The sequence below is a fragment of the Hyperolius riggenbachi genome, chromosome 1 (assembly GCF_040937935.1).
Source record: "Hyperolius riggenbachi isolate aHypRig1 chromosome 1, aHypRig1.pri, whole genome shotgun sequence".
Lineage (NCBI taxonomy): Eukaryota > Metazoa > Chordata > Amphibia > Anura > Hyperoliidae > Hyperolius > Hyperolius riggenbachi.
This window is the reverse complement of record NC_090646.1, coordinates 587,312,620-587,333,702: the sequence shown is the minus strand read 5'-3', so window position 1 is coordinate 587,333,702 and position 21,083 is coordinate 587,312,620. Positions and strand designations below refer to the sequence as shown.

The 21,083-nt window shown below is 43.7% G+C and overlaps 1 protein-coding gene across 1 annotated transcript in view; it reads left to right on the top strand.

Annotated features, from left to right (window-relative positions):
• Nucleotides 1-21,083, top strand: part of CERT1 (ceramide transporter 1) — a 158,162-nt gene that overhangs the window by 47,986 nt on the left and 89,093 nt on the right. Inside the window, 1 exon segment of the mRNA XM_068248716.1 lies at nt 3,133-3,249. Within this exon segment, the coding sequence (XP_068104817.1) occupies nt 3,133-3,249 (117 nt within the window).

Here is a 21,083-nt window from a genome sequence, read left to right as displayed (position 1 = left end):
CTAACCAGCTTCTAATAGGCTCAGCTAAGCAGAGTGTTAGTCACACAGAGCCTGCAGGGGGTGTGTACAGCTTCTAGCTAATCACAAGCAGCCCTGCACATTCCAGTCTGACTGCCTCAGCCTGACTGTGCCGACTATAGAGAGAAGATTAGATCATATAACAGAGATAACACAGCTACTGTGCAATTAGGAAAAGCTGCAGTAAGCCAGACCACATTAGAAAAGGCATAGGAACTTATAGCATAGAAGAAATAAAGATAAACAATTTGTTACAGAGTCTCTTTAACTCAAATGGTTGAATTAAATGTTGAAGCTGTTATTAGTCCTACTTGAGGTTACAGCAGGATTACGCTTTCCATATCCAGCTTCTCTCCAGGAAGCCAGTCCCCTGTTAGATAAAGGCTATAATAAAACATGATTTCTTCCAAGTTTGTGTTGGAAATGTGTCCTCACAGGAATCTGTGATATCCTGTATAGTCCTATGTGAGCCTTGTACTGGAAATGAGCAATGACAGGAGTGTGTAAATAATAATTACACTCTAGTACCAATCTGCTTGTTCGCTAGGCAGAGATCCTGCTTTTCTTGGACCAGATTCTGAGGCTATTAATGAATACACTCAAGGATAATGGCAAAATGGCTTCTGAAAAGATAGAAGTCTGCATTGTGACCTTGCTGTATGCTGCATTGCTTTCTTTATTGCTATTTCTGCATTGACTTTTTTTTTTTTCCCGAATTGTTTAATGTCCACATTTGAGGTTTCAGCCAATTCCTGTACAGTGTTTTTTTTTTGTTTGTTTTTTTTGCCGGTTTAAATGAGAAGAAATCTATGCAGTTAAACGTGAATTAAAGCAAGCAAATGCTGAGTTTGATTTTCAATAGCAAAATATCTCACTATTACACTGTATGAGGTCTCCAGAATCCTTGTGCATTTGGCTCACTGCTTTTCCCGGAAGTAGCCTATCCACAGGAAGGGTACAAAATGGATCAAAGCTGCTGCGCAACTCTTTTATGTTCTAAGACCTTTCATCCCTTCTATTCCGTCACTAGTCAAGTGGGAGAGGTTCTCAAATAGTACAGGAATTCATCCACTTACAGAGGAACTGTCGTGAAAATGGTGCAATAAAAATTCTTTTTTTTTTATTCATTTTTTTTTTATTTTTTTTTTAAAGAACTGGTCCGTGCTTGCCTATTGTAAAATCTTTCCTCTCCCTGATTAAAGCCCCCTCTGCACCATTCAAATCCAGGCGCGATCGATCGAGTTCGGTTGGATCAAATTCGATTAAATCAGACATGTCCGATCGGGATTCGATCGATCGTGTGATCGATTTTCAATAGTTTTCAATGCAAATCGATCACACGATCGATCAAATCCTGATTGGACATGTCAGATTTAATCGATCTAATCTAATTCTATTGATCATGCCTGGAATTGAATGGTGTAGAGGGGGCTTTGCATTCTGACATTTATCACATATTGACCTCTTTGATCCTGTCATGTGATCTCTGTGCACAATATATCTGGCATGTGTACAGGAGCCCCTGAACCCAACTGTTGCCCAGCCAGCGATTTGCCAGTAGGATCATTTCAGCCTAGCGGCGTCCGATAGCTTTGTGCTGACCCCACCTGCCACGTGACATCACAGCTGCAGTTACATTTACTTACAATAACTGGACACAGAAGTTTGTTTCTGTTGACCATGTTAATGCAAACCCTTAGTTTTATAACTGGACTGCTATGGTTTTAGAAGGAAGTTTTGCTTGAGGGGGGAAAAAAACCTTTGAATGGGTACTTGATATTGATTTGGCTCTTTTTTTTTTATCTCACATACTACCACCTTTCTCTTTTTACCATAATTAGGGATTGTCAGTAACCATTTTATGCCATGCAGGATAATGCAAATGTGCACAGTTTTTTTTTTTTTTTTTTAAACTGGACCTATTGAGTTTAATCCTGGCTTCATTTGCCCAATCCAACATCAATAGGGACAAGACAGATAACTTGTATTGTGCTTTTCTCCTGGTGGTCTCAAAGTACCAGAACTGCAGCCACTAGGACAGACTCTACAGGCAATAGTAGTGTTAAGGAGTCTTGGCCCAGGTCTCCTGAATAGGTGCTGGCTTACTGAACAAGAGCTGAGATTCAATAGGGAGGAGTTCAAGTGTCGAACCGCTAGCCGCGATCTGGAAATGTTCATTGTATTGGTAGGTCCTGCTAACAGATCTGTGATAGAGACAAGAAATGGAAGCGCACTCTGTAGCCAGTAGTGATACCAGTAAGGCAAATACTCTATAAGGAAAGGTCTCTCAGATTAGGATGCTGGAGTACCCATATGGACTTCTAGCAGTCATGCTTGTGTCCCACTTGGGCCAGGTACTTGGCTTGTGACAGTCATCAGACTGATGGCGTCAGATGTAGTCCCTGGTATAGGTGATCAGCATCCTCCATCTGGGCTGGTAGCGGTTGCTGCTGCCCGGAGGTCGGACAGTCCAGGTTAGTTGGTGAGCTGTGGCGGGAACAGGAGACACACTGGGCTGTGTGGGAGGTAGTTGAGCTTGGCCAGTACAAGCTGTTTGTAGTGTGCGGACGAAGCTAGATAGCAATGTTAACGGCAAGCAATAAGCATTGCTTATATAAAGAAAATGCCTACTAATTACATTTTGGAACTCTTACTACTGTTAATAATTGTACTACATTCTCACAATGTGGCTTCCTAAGATTCAACAGTTAATGCAAAAAAATGCAGTACAAAAGGAACACATACACTGGTTGCCACCCGATGTTATGAAACAATTGATTCTTCCTTTGGAAATGATTCTGAAAGCAATTGATTCCTACCATAGATTTTAGGGAATCTAATGGAAATCGACCGAGCTGCAGCATTGCCCTGTTCTTGATGCAATGCTATGGGCTGCAGTCAGCTACTGCTCCTGCCCTGAGCGACCTAAATTTTCCATCACATCTGATCAATACTTTCAATTTTTGGGGGTCAAAATTTGATCTACTGGAAAAATCGATTAGTGTACATACAAGCGCTTTGTCTTTGACAGGAATAACATTTTATGTTTTTGGTGGGAATAATGGATAAAAAATGTTGAATGTATTGTAAATTCTCTTTTTGTGTCTCTTCTAGCCTCATGAATTTGACGAATGCCGTTTTGATATCAGTGTTAATGACAGCGTTTGGTATCTGCGTGCACAGGACCCTGATCACAGGCAGCGGTGGATAGATTCAATTGAACTGCACAAGGTAAAATAAATCTATTCAGTTTCATGCTTTTGAGTACAACTGAGCATCAAAAACACAACCCACTCAAAATCCATTGCTTAGTTCAGTGATGTGTACAACTTATTTTACATTCCATATGCACAGTCTGCTTCTGTTCATAGCTGCACATTAACTGCTTCTAGCTTAAAGTGAACCAGAGTTGGGGGGGGGGGGGGGGGGTGATGGGACGAACAAACTATTGTATTTAAGGTGCGTGTGGGCAGACGTTCAGCCGACAGAAGCACGTGTGTATGGCGGACTGATAAGGCTGTTTCTGAATGATCCGCTAAGCGATTCGTTCAGAAACAGCCTTATCGCTCCGACAGCGCATACACACATGCTACTGTTGGCTGAACGGACCCGTCGTTGGCGGTAGTGCATGTACGCATCCTAATTCTCCTACTCCTGAAAATTACTTTAGATACCCCATGGTTTTATCTTATATTTAAACATCTACAAAGTAGATTGAATGTTGTATTGTCTTTGCTCAATGGCAGTCTATTCAGTGTCCCATAATTAAAATATATGAACTATTGCCCTCAGAAGTTGTATTCTGCTAGGAAAACTTTTATGGCTGTTTGCTTATCGGTGAGTTTTACTTTATTCCTGACAAGGTACCACAAGACAGAAGCTGAAAAACCTCTTGCTTATCAATGTACATATAGACATGATTATCTCATGTCACATGTTGCCTCAGGTACTCTTTAATGGACACCTGGCCCATTGAAAAGCTACCGAAGGTAAGCACGGAGGTTAGTTTGTACTACTCCAGTGATATCTCCTTCCCATTCCCTTTTCCTTCCCCGCCCCATTCACTCTCCTTGAGGGTTGGGGAAGAGAAGGTAACATCGCTTCAAGCATGCCACTTCCTGTCCAAAGATTTGAAATTAGTCAGGAATGATTATGGAAAGCGGGTAGAACAAGGAGAGGAATGGAAAACCCACAGAGGTATGTTGGTCCAGCATGAACACACCTCTGTGCTTACCTTTGGTAGCTTCAGATCAGGTGTCCTTTAAGGCAGGTTCACAATGCAAGAACTTTTTTCCAAGCGCTCGTGATTTTTAAAGCTCTTGCTAATGTAATGCTATGGAGTTTGTTCTCAATTGAACATTTTGATTTTATAAAATTCCCCCATAGCATTGTATTAGCACAAGCTTTTCAAGTCACTAGCGCTAAAAGAGCTCTTGCAGTGTGAACCAGGCCTTAGAGAAAAAAGCGTTGGATAGTTAGTTTTTCCTTTTTATACGAATGGTGTAGTTTACCCCACCATTAATTATAGAGCCAAAAAAGAAAGTATAAACTTTGCGGACCTCAACATGACATAGTACAAAATGTATAAACAAATTACATAAAGTATACCGTAGTTTCTCCACAATATATGACTAGCTTCGTCCCCAATGAGAGTCCCAACAAGGGCACTATCTGCACGGAGTTTGTATGTTCTCCCCATGTCTGCATGCCCCCCTTAGAGACTACAGTTTCCTCCCACATCCTAAAAATACATACAGATAAGCTAGTTGACCGTATACTGCAATAAACATAGGACTAGGATTGTGAGCTTTAAGGATCAGTTAGTGACAAGCAAGTCTATAAAGTGCTGCAGAAGATGTTGGTGCTGTATAAATACTAAATACTAGGTCTGTGTTCTGTTTTGATCAGGTACCAGGTCTCTTTCAGCCCATGCTCATAAATTTATAACTTCAAGAGTAAATAAAGGTTTGCTGAGGCACATCTTTGCGTGATTAACTTTTAGGTTCCCTGAAGCACTATTGGCGTACACACCTTTTTTACTTGGTCTTTAAAGAAACATTGCTGAAACTTGTCACATGACCTTTGTACACTCACCAAAAGGATTATTAGGAACGCCATACTAATAGTGTTTGACCCCCTTTCGCCCTCAGAACTGCCTTAATTCTATGTGGCATAGATTCAACAAGGTGCTGAAAGCATTTGTTAGAAATGTTGGCCCATGTTGATAGGATAGCATCTTGCAGTTGATGGAGGTTTGTGGGATGCACATCCAGGGCACGAAGCTCCCGTTCCATCACATCCCAAAGATGCTCTATTGGGTTGAGATCTGGTGACTGTAGGAGCCATTTTAGTACAGTGAACTCATTGTCATGTTCAAGAAACCAATTTGAAATGATTCAAGCTTTGTGACATGGTGATTTATCCTGCTGGAAGTAGCCGTCAGAGGATGGGTACATGGTGGTCATGAAGGGGATGGACATGGTCAGAAACAATGCTCATGTAGCCCGTGGCATTTAAACGATGCCCAATTGACCTCAAAGGGTCTAAAGTGTGCCAAGAAAAAAATCCTTTACACCACCACCACCGTGGTAACAAGGCATGATGGATCCATGTTCTTATTCTGTTTACGCCAAATTCTGACTCTAACAAGACTCATCAGACCAGGCAACATTTTTTTTTTTCAGTCTTCAACTGTCCAATTTTGGTGAGCTTGTGCAAATTGTAGCCTCTTTTTTTTTTTTTTTCTGTTTGTAGTGGAGATGAGCGGTGTGACAATCCAGCCCCGCGATCCTGTTGAGATCTGCTCCCGTTAGCGTACGCAGGAAGTACGGGTGCAGACGGACAGCGAAGACCGGTTGCTGGATCGTCAGAGGGAGAAAGAAAAGCGACAGAGCGTGCCAATACCGTCTAATCTGTTCCCGTTAGCATACGCAGGAAGTACGGTGAACAGACTGACAAAGATTGGTCACGCAGCTGCCGACAATGTGTAATGGGACAAACATTCACCAACCCCGTATTACTAGGCCACTGTTGCCATGCAGGTCTCATACACTAGAGACTGCTGGAGGCAAATGCACTGTGCGTAGTAAACGGTTAAGATTGGTTGGAGGTGCCCATACATGTACAATCCTGATTGTATATACAATCTAAACTAAAAATATCGATGTCATGCTGGAAAACTGGTAAATACACTGCCACCACTCTTCCAGTTCAGTAGGGAGGAAAGAGACTCCTGCTAGCATAATACGGTAGCCAGCCCAATCACGTTCAACATGCTCCAGTCACCGTTCAGGGAAGAGTCACTTCCGAAGGCTTAAAGACTGTGAGCAATGCGATGGTAAAGAGAGGTTACTGGGTGCATATATGATGCAATCTCGGTTGTATCCAATCGAGAAAACTAAAGTTATTGATTTCGCACAGGAAATCGCATACTGGCTAATCCTAGAAGGAAGAAACGGTTATTTACAACCTAGCTAGAAAATCAACTATTTATAAGCAAATCATAACACAATGCGGTAGTATGACTGACTCTTCAGAGGGCAGATTTGTTATAGCAGCAATCAGATGACCAGAACAAGCACAAGACTGAACGATAAAAATTGTTAGTTTTATTCTAAAACTACTTACACACAGCTTACTTTAGAACAGATTGATTTGATAGAAAGTAGAGATGAAAAGAAACAGAATGTCTTAATATACAGTTCAAATACCGTTATTGGTAGTCCATGCGGCAATCGCAAGTCTTTGGCGTAAAGTCCAAGATGGCGGTTTTGGCCCGTGTCCTGCTGGCTTGTCAGATGTTATAGACTAAAATTCCAGATGATTGACTTGGACCCCCGAGCTTTCTAGGCTCTCTAGTTATAGCCCCCACCCCTTCATGGAGGTCTTAGGGGGCGTGGATCACACACCTCTTTGGACAGGAGATATGCCCACCCCTCTCATAGACACAGGAAAATACCTGAATCATGATAGGTGTGCTAATCTGCAAACCATACAAGTCATGTTAAATCTAGTAACATTTTTAGGTTTGTCAGAATTTATCAAGGACGTTGATCCCAAACTTGGGGGACCAGACCCCTGGGGTATTAGAGGGTTATTTTAGAACAGTCTTACGCCAAATCTGGGAGTCCGATTGGTCCGTAAACCTCTCAGAACTAGCGTCCTGCGGAATCCCACAACCTGTGCACATTTGATGGGCAAAGACATTTGCTATGTCATGAATTATGAAGGAAATATGGAGAACATATGAATATTGGGCATCTCAGGGACACATGGGGGTCAGCTGGGATATGGCTTCTCTTTGATCCTTCAGCTGAGGTAATCCTGAGAGAACCCCTTGCTGTGATCGGTTCCTACCAGTCTGGAGGAAGGGGCGGTTTATTAGCTTTTGTCCATCTAATCTCTGATGGATGAGCTATAACCTTTCCAGGGATGCTGGGGAACCGCTTTCACACAGGTGAGAAGAACTGTAATTAGAAGCTACCAAAGAGCCAGGGTTTGCTACATTTGACCAGGGGGAGGAACTGTTAACCCCTGGCTTCCCTGATCTTTTTTTTTAAATGAAGCCTTTCCCTATCTGCTGTCACTTTTTAATAGTGGCGACAGGGAATATTTTATAAGGCTCTAACTACTTATTTAGGACAAATAAACGTTGATTCGTCACAAGCGGTACCCGGTGGGGTCTTCTGCTGTTGTAGCCCATCCGCCTCAAGGTTGTGCTCTTCTATCAGCTTGACTCAGTCGGACCATTCTCCTCTGACCTCTAGCATCAACAAGGCATTTTCACCCACAGGACTGCAAAAAAACATGTACTGGATGTTTTTCCCTTTTCACACCATTCTTTGTAAACCCTAGAAATAGTTCTGTGTGAAAAACCCAGTAACTGAGCAGATTGTGAAAAACTCAGACCGGCCCGTCTGTCACCAACAACCATGCCACGCTCAAAATTGCTTAATTCGCCTTTCTTTTCCATTCTGACATTCAGTTTGGAGTTCATGAGATTGTCGTGACCAGGACCACACCCCTAAATGCATTGAAGCAACTGTCAAGTGATTGGTTGATTAGATAAATGCATTAATGAGAAATTGAACAGGTGTTCCTAATGATCCTTTAGGTAAGTGTATAAAGCCTCATCTACACGGGTAGATGAGGCTGCAATCCGGCGGCTCGCCTCTTCCGCCTCCCCGCCCGCCGCATTCGATTACCCGCCGGTGCTGCTTATCTTCCGCTCGATTCCCTGCCATTGTCCCCTCGCGGGGAGCGAGCAGGGAATCGGCGGTAGCAAGATCCTTCCTGTCGGATCAGCGGCTCGATTGATAAGGAACATCGCGCCCGCATCTACGCGTGTAGATGCGGCTTAAGGCAGTGATGGCTAACCTTGGCACTCCAACTGTGACAAAACTACAAATCCCATCATGCCTCTGCCTCCCTGAGTTGTGCTTAGAGCTGTCAGAGTATTGCAGTGCCTCATGGGACTTGTAGTTCCACTACAGCTGGAGTGCCAAGGTTAGGCCATCACTGGTATAAGGTATTGAGCAGGATGTAGGCTGTGTAATAAATTGCCTATCTCGAGAATGTCATGTTGGAAGATGGCATGAAGTTGTTGGTTATCTTGAGACCACAACCTAATGAGTCATCTCCTTGTTGAATTGGCTAATATTACAAAGACAAATAAGCAATGGCATTCTACTATTGGCATGCAATTTTTTCCCCACAATCCTTCAGGGCAAAGGTGAGACGTAGCTCCTCCCAGGAACAGGAACAGACAGCACTTCCCCTATAAAAAAGTCACATGGTTAGTCCACCCTCAGTGCTGTTTGTTCCTGCGTCCAGGCAGGTCGGCATCTCCCCTTTGGGTGAAGCCTGTGTGCTGGGCTGCAGGTGGATCTCTCTGGGTGGCTGAGACTGTGGTACTGAGGCAGTCTGGCCATGCGCCCCAGGCTGGAGCTTTCCTGGGGTTTGCCTACCTTTCTCTCCCGCTTCCAGGGAGAGCAAGAGTGGAAGGCGTGGGTTCCCCTTGGCGGCCTTGCGGCGGAGTGAGCAGGACGGAGGTAAGCCGGCGGCCATGTGCAGCGTGGAGCGCATTGCGGCCATTAGGACGCTTGGCCGCGTCCGGATGCGTACTTTCCGGCGGGTATGCCAAAAGTAACAATTTGTAGTGCCGGCTCATTACTCTCTCTGCAGCTTCCGGGCCGCCACTCATCCATTCGCGGCAGGCCAGGTATGTTTCAAGGGGAAGCTGCGCGGGCCTGTAGCACTGTTGCTCAGAGAGAGTTTGTCCTGCGCTGGATGTGTCAGCTGGAAGCATGTCAGACGCTGAGAGGATTGAGAGCAACCAGGCCGCCCAAAAGGTGAGATAATGGTTTCTCTTTCTGGGCTGATTGTGCTATATGTGTGAGCAGAGTTACATGCCTTGTTGTGTTGTTTATGCCAATACTAAGGCTTCTGCTAAATCTGCTGCTGCTGCAGATAAGCATAGGCATCCTCCTAATGATAAAACATGCCCTTTGTGCAATTTTTATGTTGCCCTATGCAAAAACTCTGTCTGTTGTGCATACAGAGGGTTGTAGGGGAGGAGCCGGGTCACTCTGTTCAGGATACATTGAATCCTTTAGAGAGGTGATTAATGCTTCATTGGAATCAATTAAGTCCTCATTATTGAATGCTAATCCATCCACTTCTCAGGTTGCTGTATCTGGAGTATCGGTGACTGAAGTTGATAGTTTCAGACACTAGAGAAATAGAATCTGAATCTGTTTCAAAGTTTAAATTCTGTATTGAGGATGTGGTAGCTGTTTTGTTTATTCATAATCAATTATACAAAGCTGAAGGATCCACTTAATTAAAAGGTGGATGTTTATTTGAAAAGGTCTTGGGAGGCTAGTGCGGCTATGTTTAGGCCGGCTTTTACCTCTACATGTGTGGCCACAACTTTGGAGCTGTGGATTAATCAGCTCAAAGCTAACATACTGGCTGGTGCACCTGTTTTGCAATTGTTTAATTCTATTGCTATTTTCATTTAAACTGCTGCATATTTATCAGATGCTTCTGCTGAAGCAATTAGGTTTACTGCCAGGTCCATTGCTCTGTTTCTATTAGAGCCTTGTGGCTTAAAATATGGGATGGTAATATCTCATCCAAAAACAGGCTGTGTGGTGTCCCTTTTTCAGGTGAATTGTTGTTTGGTCCAGAACTGGATTCAGCTTTGGAAAAAACATTGAATAAAAATAAAGTTTTGCTTAAGAAACAGAAGACTGTGGTAGCAATATTTTTCGTAAGCCAAGGAGTGATCAAAAGGATGCCTCTAAGGATCAAAGTAAAGGCAGGAGGTGGACTTTTGACAAGTCCAGGAAAGGGGGCTTTAAGTCTAAAGCTCTAGAGTCCCAGTCAGAATCCCAATGACTCGTGTCAGGCGGTGGGGGGAAGGCTAAGATACTTTCTCTTAGGTGGGCAAAAGTGTCAAAAGTGACAATAATGTTTGGTTTCCAAATAGTTTGCCCTTCCTCCACCATCAAGATTTGTGATCTCAAAGGCCCTAAGAGATCCAGAGATTTTGAGCATATTGCAGAACATGCTAAGACAGAATTATTATTATTATTATTGATTTATAAAGCGCCAACATATTCCGTGGAGCTGTACAAGGTAATGGAATTCATCCTGTGCCTGATTCTGCACCTAACAAACCTGAGTCGGTTTATGAAAAATTTTCGGATGGAATCAGTAAGGGAGTTATTGTTTCCAGAGGCCTTTATGGCATCTCTGGATCTAAGAGATGCATATTGGCATATGCCGATTCACCAAAAATCACAAAAATTCTTAAGTTTTGCAGTGAGAATAAATGGGATGGTAGAACACTACCAGTTTGTTTGCCTCCTGTTTGGGATCACTTCTGCCCCAAGAATGTTCAAAAAAATTCTGGGAGAAGCATTAATTCCGTTAAGGGAACAATCGATTTTAATCATTCCGTATTTAGACGACTTGCTTATTCTAGGAAGTTCAGCAGAACAGCTGAAAATCCATTTGAATCTGGTATCGGAACATCTCCGATCCCTAGGTTGGATCATCAACCTGGAGAAGTCCTCTCTAATTCCAAGTCAGAGAACTCAGTTTCTTGGCATGCTAGTGGATTCAGTAAAACAGATGATTTTCCTTCCTCCCAAGAAGATTCTGAAGATAAGTTTGGCAGTGAAATCATTACAAGGGGAAGACAAAGTTTCCCTAAGAACGATTTTGTCGGTGTTTGGGTTAATGTCATCCACGATGGTGGCAGTTCCCTGGGCATTAGCGCATATCAGGAAGATACAGAGGTTCCTCCTAGAAAATTGGGACGGTCGTCCACAAACATTAGATTTCAAAGTCAAAATCCCTCAAACTGTGTGTCTCTGCAACGGTGGTTGGAGGAATCCTACCTTATGAAGGGCAGGCCTTGGAAGGGGCCTGTAGACAACGTAATAACTACGGTTGCAAGCGCCTGGGGCTGAGGAGCTCATATAGCTCACAGAGCCTTTCAGGGGAAATGGACAAAATCAGTCTCAAAGGTTATCCAATTGAAAGGAATTACCAGTAGTAAGGCTGGCTTTATTTCAGGTGCAATCGATACTGTTGCAGTCCAATGTTCTGATCCAGTCGAACAACGTTACGGCAGTAGCGTTTATCAACAAACAGAGGCACGCGATTCCTGTTGTTGCAGGAGGAAGCGGAGGACATCTTGTCTTGGGCAGAAAAGAATGTGTCATCCTTGAGAGCTGTTCATCTCAAGGGAACACTCAATATACATGCAGACAAACTGAACAGAAGCAGGATTCTGTCATCAGAATGGTCTCTAAACAAGGAGGTGTTTTCGCAGACATCATAAAACGATGGGGAACACTGTCAATCGATCTGTTTGCAACAGAAGACAATACCCAGATTCAGACTTTTTTCTCTCTCAATCCAAGAGATCAAAGCAGGGGGGTGAATGCATTCATTCAAGAGTAGAACTTTCCACTTCTGTATGCATTTCCTCCTCTCGATTTGATTCCCGCGGTCATCAGCAAATGGAGAGGTTGTCAAAATTGGATGATTTTGATAGCACCTTGGTGACCGAGAAGGAGCTGGTTTTCAGCTCTCAGGTTAGCATCAGAAGACCCTTGGAGACTTCCTTGCAGGCCGGATCTACTGCTACAAGGGAACCTGTGGCATCCGCATCCAGGAAGATTGAATCTGTTAGTCTGGATCTTAAATTAGCCTTACTCAAAAAGTTGGGAGTATCTGAGAAGGCAGCCTCTACATTTGTTACTAGCTGTAAGGAAGTTACTAGGAGGATCTATCTGAAATACTGGAAGACTTTCCATCTTTGGTTATCTGGCTCTAAGTTTGATAGCTTGTCAGTCCCAGCAGTCCTGGTTTCTCCAGGACGGTTGGGATAAAAATATTGGTGAGTACGCTTAAGGTGCAGATTGCTACCTTATCTGCTTTTTCAGGTATCCCCTTGTCTTCCTCTCCAATACTGAGATTTCGGAAGGCTCGATCTAGGAAACTGCCAGTTTACAAGCCATACGTTTCTCCTTGGGATTTATCGTTAGTATTAGAGGGGCTGTCCAAAGGTCCTTTTGAGCCGCTAGGGGACAGTTCTTTTAAATTTCTTACATTAAAGACGTTATTTTTAGTAGCCATCACTACAGCTAGAAGGGTTAGTGAGCTACAGGCCTTGTCTATGAAAAGTCCTTATTTTCAGGATAGGTTAGCATTACAGACGGATCCATAGTTTTGTCCAAAAGTTATGTCTAGGTTTCACAGGTCGCAGGATATTATTTTGCCTACCCTCTGTGAATCCAAGTTGTGGAAAAGAGAGGATTTTTCACTCATTAGATGTTAGAAGATGTGTTCTGGAATACTTGAACAGAGCTGCAGATGTCTGGAAGACCGATTCCTTATCTGTTTTATTTCAGGGAAAACTGTAGGTCAGATAGCTTCTAAATCTACTATAGCTAATTGGATTAGTTTAGCTATTATAGAAGCTTTCAGAGTTATGGGAAGTGAGGCTCCTGCTTCATTTAGAGCTCACTTTTCTAGAGCTAGGGCAGCTTCTTGGGCTAATAATGCAGGGGCTTCGCCTGAGCAAATATGTAAAGCAGCAACGTGGTCAAGCTTTTCTACGTTCATCTGTCATTACCGAATTGATGCAATGTCTGCACACGACCAGGCGGTTGGTAGAAACGTTCTCCAAGCATTGGTCCCACCCTGAGGTTGTATTACTTGTTAATCGTCTCACCTTTGCCCTGAAGGATTGTGGGGAAAAAGCAGAGTTAGTACCTGCTAACGATGTTTTCAACAATCCTTCAGGGCAACGATCCCACCCGGGTGTTAATTGTCTGTGTCTGATAGTTGCACGGTTATGGGTAGTGGAATATTCACCTGTCGGGTACTTGGCTAAACGCACTGAGGGTGGACTAACCATGTGACTTTTTTATAGGGGAAGTGCTGTCTGTTCCTGTTCCTGGGAGGAGCTACGTCTCACCTTTGCCCTGTAGGATTGTTGAAAACATCGTTAGCAGGTACTAACTCTGCTTTTTTCTTGGGTGCTGCTACTGATTTAGCTAAACTAACTCTTGCTGTAGATCTGCATTGTTGTGCACCGCTGTTACATTAAGAATAAGTTGAATGGATTTGCTGGAAATGATTTTTGCATGCAGGCCTTTCCTATGGCATTTAATTGATTTTTCTTGGAAAACACAACACTTGCCATTATAATGCTTCCATTCATTTTATGTGATTCTTATGTCTATTTAAAGCAGTGCATGTCCATGGAAAAGTGCTCTCTGTTCTGCACTCTGGACAGTGCTGAAAGCATCATCTGTTATACTGAGCTAAATAGCATGTTGTGAAGCATGCCTGCGGAGATTGACCCTTTGTTCTGTGTTGGTGGCCACTGATCTTTGTTTTTAAAAGAGCAGCAAGGAAGCCAGTGGCAATCTGTGAATGTGTTTAGCCAAAGTGGTTATACCAAGATCATATCCTTATCAGCTTTTTGTATAAGCTGCGTGTCAGTCAGTTGTATTTATTTCTGGTGTATTTTGTTTTGTCCAATATCATAAAACCTTTTGATGTGGTCATGGCACTATGGCACAAGTGGCTTTTTTGAAAGTGAGAAGTACTTGATTTTTGCTTTTTTAATTACTGGTGGTAAAAAGTTACCTAGCCTGATTAAAAAGAGAATCTCTGAAACTGATCTATTTTCTATAGTTTCTACAAATGTAATTTAGAATTGTACATGTGGTTTTCATTTGACATTCTGTACCAGAAAATGTTGAGGCAGTTAAAGGACCTTTTTATTGTAAAAAGTTATAAAATACTTTTTTGTATAGAAGTACATTTCTGACGGTGTAAAATGCACTATATATTTTTTTTGTGTTTGTCGCTTACAGTAGGCAGTAAAAATCTCACAGATCTGACGGGTTTGGACCAGTCCATCTCCTTATGGGGGTTCTGAGTATTTCCTTTTTATATTTTGTTTATTATATACAAATACCACCCAGCCTCGCTACTTGTTTGCGCACTATTTGGCTGCAGGACTGAGCAATTACTGGTCATAGTGCTTTTGGAAATGGAACCCTGAGCATCCCCTTTGAGGAGATGGACCAGTCTAAAATGCAGATTTTTACAATCTGTTGACATAGGAAGAAGAAAAAAAGGCAGCGCAGTTTACTCTAACAAATGTATGTTTTATTCATATGAATTCACATGCAAATACTTTTTTTTTTTTTTTTACTTTTTTAATAAAATTTTTGCATTCGTGGTCATTTGGGGAGATACACTAAATGGAAAATGTATGTATTATGAGAAAATACTGTATTTTTCAGGGTATAAGACACACCTAGGTTTAAAGTGCAAAAACTAGGGGACGTGTATACTAATATACACAACTTGACCAGCGCTGCAACTCCATTCAGTGTCACCCTCCACCACCAACAGCATTTACCATCCTAGAAACCAGGAAGTATTTCCAGGAGTGCTGGAACACCTGCATATCAGGGAAAAAGAACATTTTTATTGGTGGGGTGGATGCTCCAGAACGAACGGCTGATCAAGCCAGAGGGGATGCTTTTTAATGCACTACAGAGCCACAGCAGCTCCCAGCCCCTGATGAGTCACGTGGTGTGACAAAATCAATTGGGTGGAGCTACATACGGCTGTTTGGAAGCCTCCAGGAAGCGAGAGGGGTGCAAGTGGGGGACCAGGAGATAAAAACACCATAGTCAGCCCGGGAGACCGCAGGCTAAAATTGTGCTGAAAACCTTTGCTAACCTGTGAGTGCAATTGTGAATACATTTTATAAAATTTTTAGCAATGTTGCGCGATAAAATGAAGAAAATTTCATTCCGAAGACTGCTGATATACAGTGATGAGCACCGGATGAAATCCGAATGGGTTTCATTCTGATTTCATCCAGATAATTAGTGCACCTGAGCGTGTCAGGAAGGGTTAAACTTGCCCAGAAGCCATCTTCTTTAACATATCCCATGCTGCGTTTCAAGCCATGTCACGTGACTACAAACGTTCCTCCTTCCGGTTTGGAGGAAGCCTAGTAGTCACATGATGCAGCTTGGAACGCAGTGTGGGAAGCACCGTGGAACAAGTTAGACTGCTTCTGGGTACGTTTAACCCTCCCCCGACACACATGCTCAGGTGCACTAATTATCTGGATGAAATCAGATTGAAACCCATTCGGTTTTGATCCGGAGCTCATCACTACTGATATATTGGCCTCAATTCACTAAGATCATGCTGGAGATAAGGCAAGAGAAAACTTACCTCCACACAATAAGAGTTATCTTATCTCTTCATTCCTTACGTTACCTCTTCTGTAGTTATTTTCACACGCAGTTAATGAACAGCCTGTCTTTAACACTGGAGTTATTTTAAGGATTAAAGAGTTAACTTAAAGACAGAGTTAACTTTAGGTTTGCCTGAGGTAAAATGTTTCCTGAATACGGCATGCCTTATCACCATGGTAAAACTCTAGAAGAGTTATTAAAGACAGGAGATAAGCTTAGTGAATTGAGGCCGTTGTGAAGCTTCTGACACATGGTGACTGTTGCATAACGTGGAATGCATAGAGTAAGGCAGAGGGAGCCTTTTTGAATGCCCCAGATGTGCATATGACCGTTGTGGTAGTGATCCTACAGATCTGGTGAGTCGCTCTCCATTTGGTGTTGGTGATGGAGAGTGACACTGAATTTAGTTGCAGTGCTGGTCAAGTTGTGTATATTGCTATTTAGAAGGGGAACGATTCGTCCTGTGACTTCAGCGTGGGACGCAATTAGTACGCAGTGAAGCAGAAGGCAGCATGGGCAAGTTAACACTCACTCACCCTCTCAGGTGCACTTAACGTTTCGCTTCCAAGTAATTTTGAGTAGATAGCTACTCAATAAATAGCTACTCAATTCATTTGAATCTCATCCCTGATCAGGAGTATGGCCCAGATGAGGGAACACATACTGTATATCCTCCATAGTAGTTGCACTACAGCAGCAGTAGTAGCAAACCTGCACAAACGCGTCACCACAGTCGAGAATCTGGTGAAATGCTCACGTAAACAAATCTTTCAAATCTGCTGTATGTTACAGGTTTATGAACAAACCATTCAGTGATGAGCATCGCATGTTGGATGTGTCTATTAGTACATTGTGACCGCATATAGTTGGGTAAAATCCAATCAGGTGCTGCTGCATGTTTGTATAGCACTTGTTCCACTGAGTCAGGCTACGCTCTTTATGCAGTTACAAGTGTATGTGTGTAACTAGCTTCTGTATTTGTTGCTTTGTCTTGTTGCCTGCATTTTCTCATTTAAAGGACCCATCTGACGACTGCAAAAATAGAACAATCCACTTACCTGGGGCTTCCTCCAGCCCCTGCCAGCTGTCCTGTGCCCACGCCGCAGCTCCGCTGGTGGTCTAGGGTCCCCTTTTGGCGCAAGACGCCGACTGCACCTGTGTGAGCTGCTCTGAGTAGCCCTGACATCATCTGGACTGTACCTGCAAAGAACAGCCCGGATGACATCAGTGCGACTCAGTGAACCGCACAGTGAAACGCACGAAGATTCAGGAAGATGCTGGCCTGGCGAGGTAGGCCTCTGCACCGGAGGGGACCTGGAGCCAACGGAGCTGCGGCGAGGGCACAGGTTGGTTGCCGGAGCTGGAGGAAGCCCGAGGTAAGTGGATTTTTTTTTTCTTCGGACCTTCCCTCTAAAGGGAACCAGAGAGGAACGCGAAAAAAGAAAAGGCTTTTATACATACCTGGGGCTTCTTCCAGCCCCATAAGCCTGGATCGCTCCCACGCCGCCATCCTCAGCTTCCTGTATCGGCAGTACCGGGTCCAGTCACTTCCGGCGGACACGGCCAATTATCCACATCATAGCGGCTCCCTCCATACCCGTACGCATGCGGCTGCGCAGTAGGCAGCCTCATGCGTACTTGTATAGAGGGAGATTCCGTGTAATGCGGACAATTGGCCGCGTCTGCCGGCCGACTGGCGGCCATGACGGGACCCGGTCCCGGCGGATCCAGGCAGCAAAGGACGGCGGCGTGGGAGCGATCTGTGCGTATGGGGCTGGAGGAAGCCCCAGGTATGTATATTATCTTTTTCCTGGGGCCTCTGGTTCCCTTTAAGGCTTGATAGAGTTAAATGAGAAATTCAGATTTCTAGCTGTTTGATGCCATTATTCTCCAGTCAAGAGTGATTGTTCAGCTCTTGACCTGCTGGGAATAGTTTGAAGCAGATCCAGTGTTGTAGTTGAGATTTGCTTTGTAGTTTACAGTGTTAACCGTAAAGACGACATCCCGGGGATTGTTTGCTAATGGTAGCAGTTGCACCGCACAGAGGAGGCAGACAAGGGATCTTTGCATGCTGAAATGCCAATGAATGGTCACGTATTGAACACAAGATGTTTGGACAGAACAATTCCTGACTTTCCTCCTGGAAATGTTCTAGGATCAGTGTGGACTCTGTTGTCAGGCTGCTTTCTATTCATGAGCGTGGTGTAAACCCATGTAAAAAAAAGAGCAGCATTTTGGCTCCATTCCCAAGGATTTGCAAACTGGATGAGCAGGATAGTCTGGTGGAGATTAGTCAGATGAGAATAAACCGTCCTTATTGAAGAATAAATGATTAAGTCTGGAGTGCACAATAAGATTTGTAAGAAATCTGAATCTGACAGGGGCACACTTGTGCTTATCAGAACGCTCAGCCTTGGAGTTTTAACAGTATTTACCGGGTCAGCCAGAAGTCTGGTAATGCTGTATAGTATAAAAAAGCGGAGCTGTACTCAGAACTTCCTCTCTGCTTTAAACCGAATACTAACATTTAAAGAAAAACTTTTTAGTTACAGCTGATACAAATTCTGCGGTGTGGCGACTTCCTGCTTTCATGGAAGCAGATATATTGTTAGCATCCTGTGTTTACTAATTAGCCACTTTGCCGTGGCAGTAACTGACACCGGCGAGAGATCGAATTACACTTGTAATTAGTCACAGATGAAAAAAGGGGGGGGGGTTTAGACAGGCTACACTCTCTAAATACATACAGTGTGCATTTCTCTGTGCTTTCCATCTGTCCTGTGCAAGCGGTCAGGAACTATTTGAAGAGCTAGGAGATAATATATACGGTACAAGTTGGCAGTACCAAGGGCTTGTGTACATGGGCTTTTCATTGTTCGGTGACAGTGTGTGATCCGTTTGCTTTTAGTTTGTCATAAGGTGATATTGAAGCTCTGCTAGGGAATTGCAAACTGAGAGAACTTGAACCCAAAAGTTTACTTCAGCTATTAATTAGTCTGTGTTCGGAATGATACAATAAAATTGAAGCGTTTTCTCCCATAGGGCACAAAGGGCATACCAGTAAATGTCTCAGAATCCGTACAGAGTTTGTAAATGTCAGACTAAGCAGATGGCTTTTCAGTTTGGACTTAAATGCTTCCAGGGATGGAGATGTCCTGATTGCGTGTGGCAGTGAGTTCCAAAGTATAGGGGCAGCATGACAGAAGGCTCTGTCACAGAAGGTTTTGAGGTGGACTCTGGGGGTGACATTATACCATCCTTTTGATCTAAGATTGTGGGGGGTTTGATGCAGTTGCAACAAATATTTCATTTATCCAGGGCCCAGGTTGTACAAGGATTTGAATGTCAATAAGCCAGTCTTAAAGAGACTCTGTAACATGAAAAAGATCCCCTGGGGGGTACTCACCTCGGGTGGGGGAAGCCTCGGGATCCTAATGAGGCTTCCCACGCCGTCCTGCGTCCCACGGGGGTCTCGCTGCAGCCCTCTGAACAGCCGGCGACAGGCCCGACTGTAATTTCAATATTTACCTTTGCTGGCTCCAGCGGGGGCGCTGTGGCTGCTTTCCTCTCCGAACTACACGGAAATACCCGATCTCAGTCGGGTCCGCTCTACTGCGCAGGCGCCGGAAACTTGTGCCTGCGCAGTAGAGCAGACCCGACGGCGATCGGGTATTTCCGTGTAGTTCGGAGCCGACAGCCGTCAGAGCGCCTGCGCAGGAGCCAGGAAGGTAAATATTACGTCACGGCTGCACGGAGGGCTGCAGCGAGACCCCCGTGGGACAGAGGACGGCGTGGGAAGCCTCATTAGGATCCGGAGGCTTCCCCCACCCGAGGTGATTACCCCTAAGGGATTTTTTGAGGTTACAGATCCTCTTTAAATAGAAAGCTTCATTTTATGAGTAGCCAGTGGAGTGAGCAAAGGGTTGATGTGGCAATGGTGGGGTTGGCTTGTGGCATTCTGGCTAGTATGGGTGAGACTTCAGCTGAGGTGAACGTTAAAGCAAACTGTGGTATCCAAGCCAGTTTCTGGTGCTCGTGATGGCAGATATGAGGGGAATTCATGACCTACTTAACCCATTCGCGTTCCGTCGTTTTCACTTGAGAAATGTTCACCTCCCATTCATTAGCCTATAACTTTATCACTACTTATCACAATGAACTGATCTATATCTTGTTTTTTCCGCCACCAATTAGGCTTTCTTTGGGGGGTACATTTTGCCAAGAGCACTTTACTGTAAATGTATTTTAACAGGAAGAATAAGAAAAAACGGAAAAAATTCATTATTTCTCAGTTTTCAGCCATTATAGTTTTAAAATACATGCCTCCATAATTAAAACTCACGTATTGTATTTGCCCATATGTCCCGGTTATTACACCGTTAAAATTATGTCCCTATCACAATGTATGGCGACAATATTTTATTTGGAAATAAAGGTGCATTTTTTCCATTTTGCATCTATCGCTATTTACAAGTTTAAAATAAAAAAATATAGAAATATTTCATCTTTACATTGATATTTTAAAAGTTTAGACTCTTATGTAAATATTCATTTTTTTTCTTTTTTTTTTTTATTGTAATGTTTTTTTTTGTTGTTTTTTTTTTTATATTAAACATTTTATTTGGGTAGTTTTGGGAGGGTGGGATGTAAAAATGTGATTTATAATGTAAATGTGTGTTTGAATTTTATTTTTTTTACTTGTAGTTTTACTTTTTGGCCACAAGATGGCGGCCATGAGTTTGTTTACATGAGGTCACTCTAAGCGTAACACACGCTTAGAGCGACGTATGGGCTACGTTACAGCCAGAAAAAGCAAAGCTTCCGAGAAAAGCTTTTGCTTTTTCAGCGGGGGAGAGGAATCAGTGATCGGGCACCATAGCCCGATACACTGATTGCCTGGCTAATGAACCGCGGGCCGGGAGCGTGCGTGCGCGATCGGCCACGGGAGCGCGCATGGTTGCTGGACGTAGTTTCTACGTCCAGGAACCAAAATAGGTTAAAGAGATACTGTAGAGGGGGGGGGGGGGTCAGGGGAAAATGAGTTGAACGTACCTGGGGTTTCGAACGGTCCCCCGCAGACATCCTGTGCCCACGCAGCCACTCACCGATGCTCCGGCCCTGCTTCCGGTTCACTTCTAGAATTTCAGACTTTAAAGTCTGAAAACCACTGTGCCTGCATTGCTGTGTCCTTATTCCCGCTGATGTCACCAGGAGCGTACTGCGCAGACACAGACCATACTAGGCCTACGT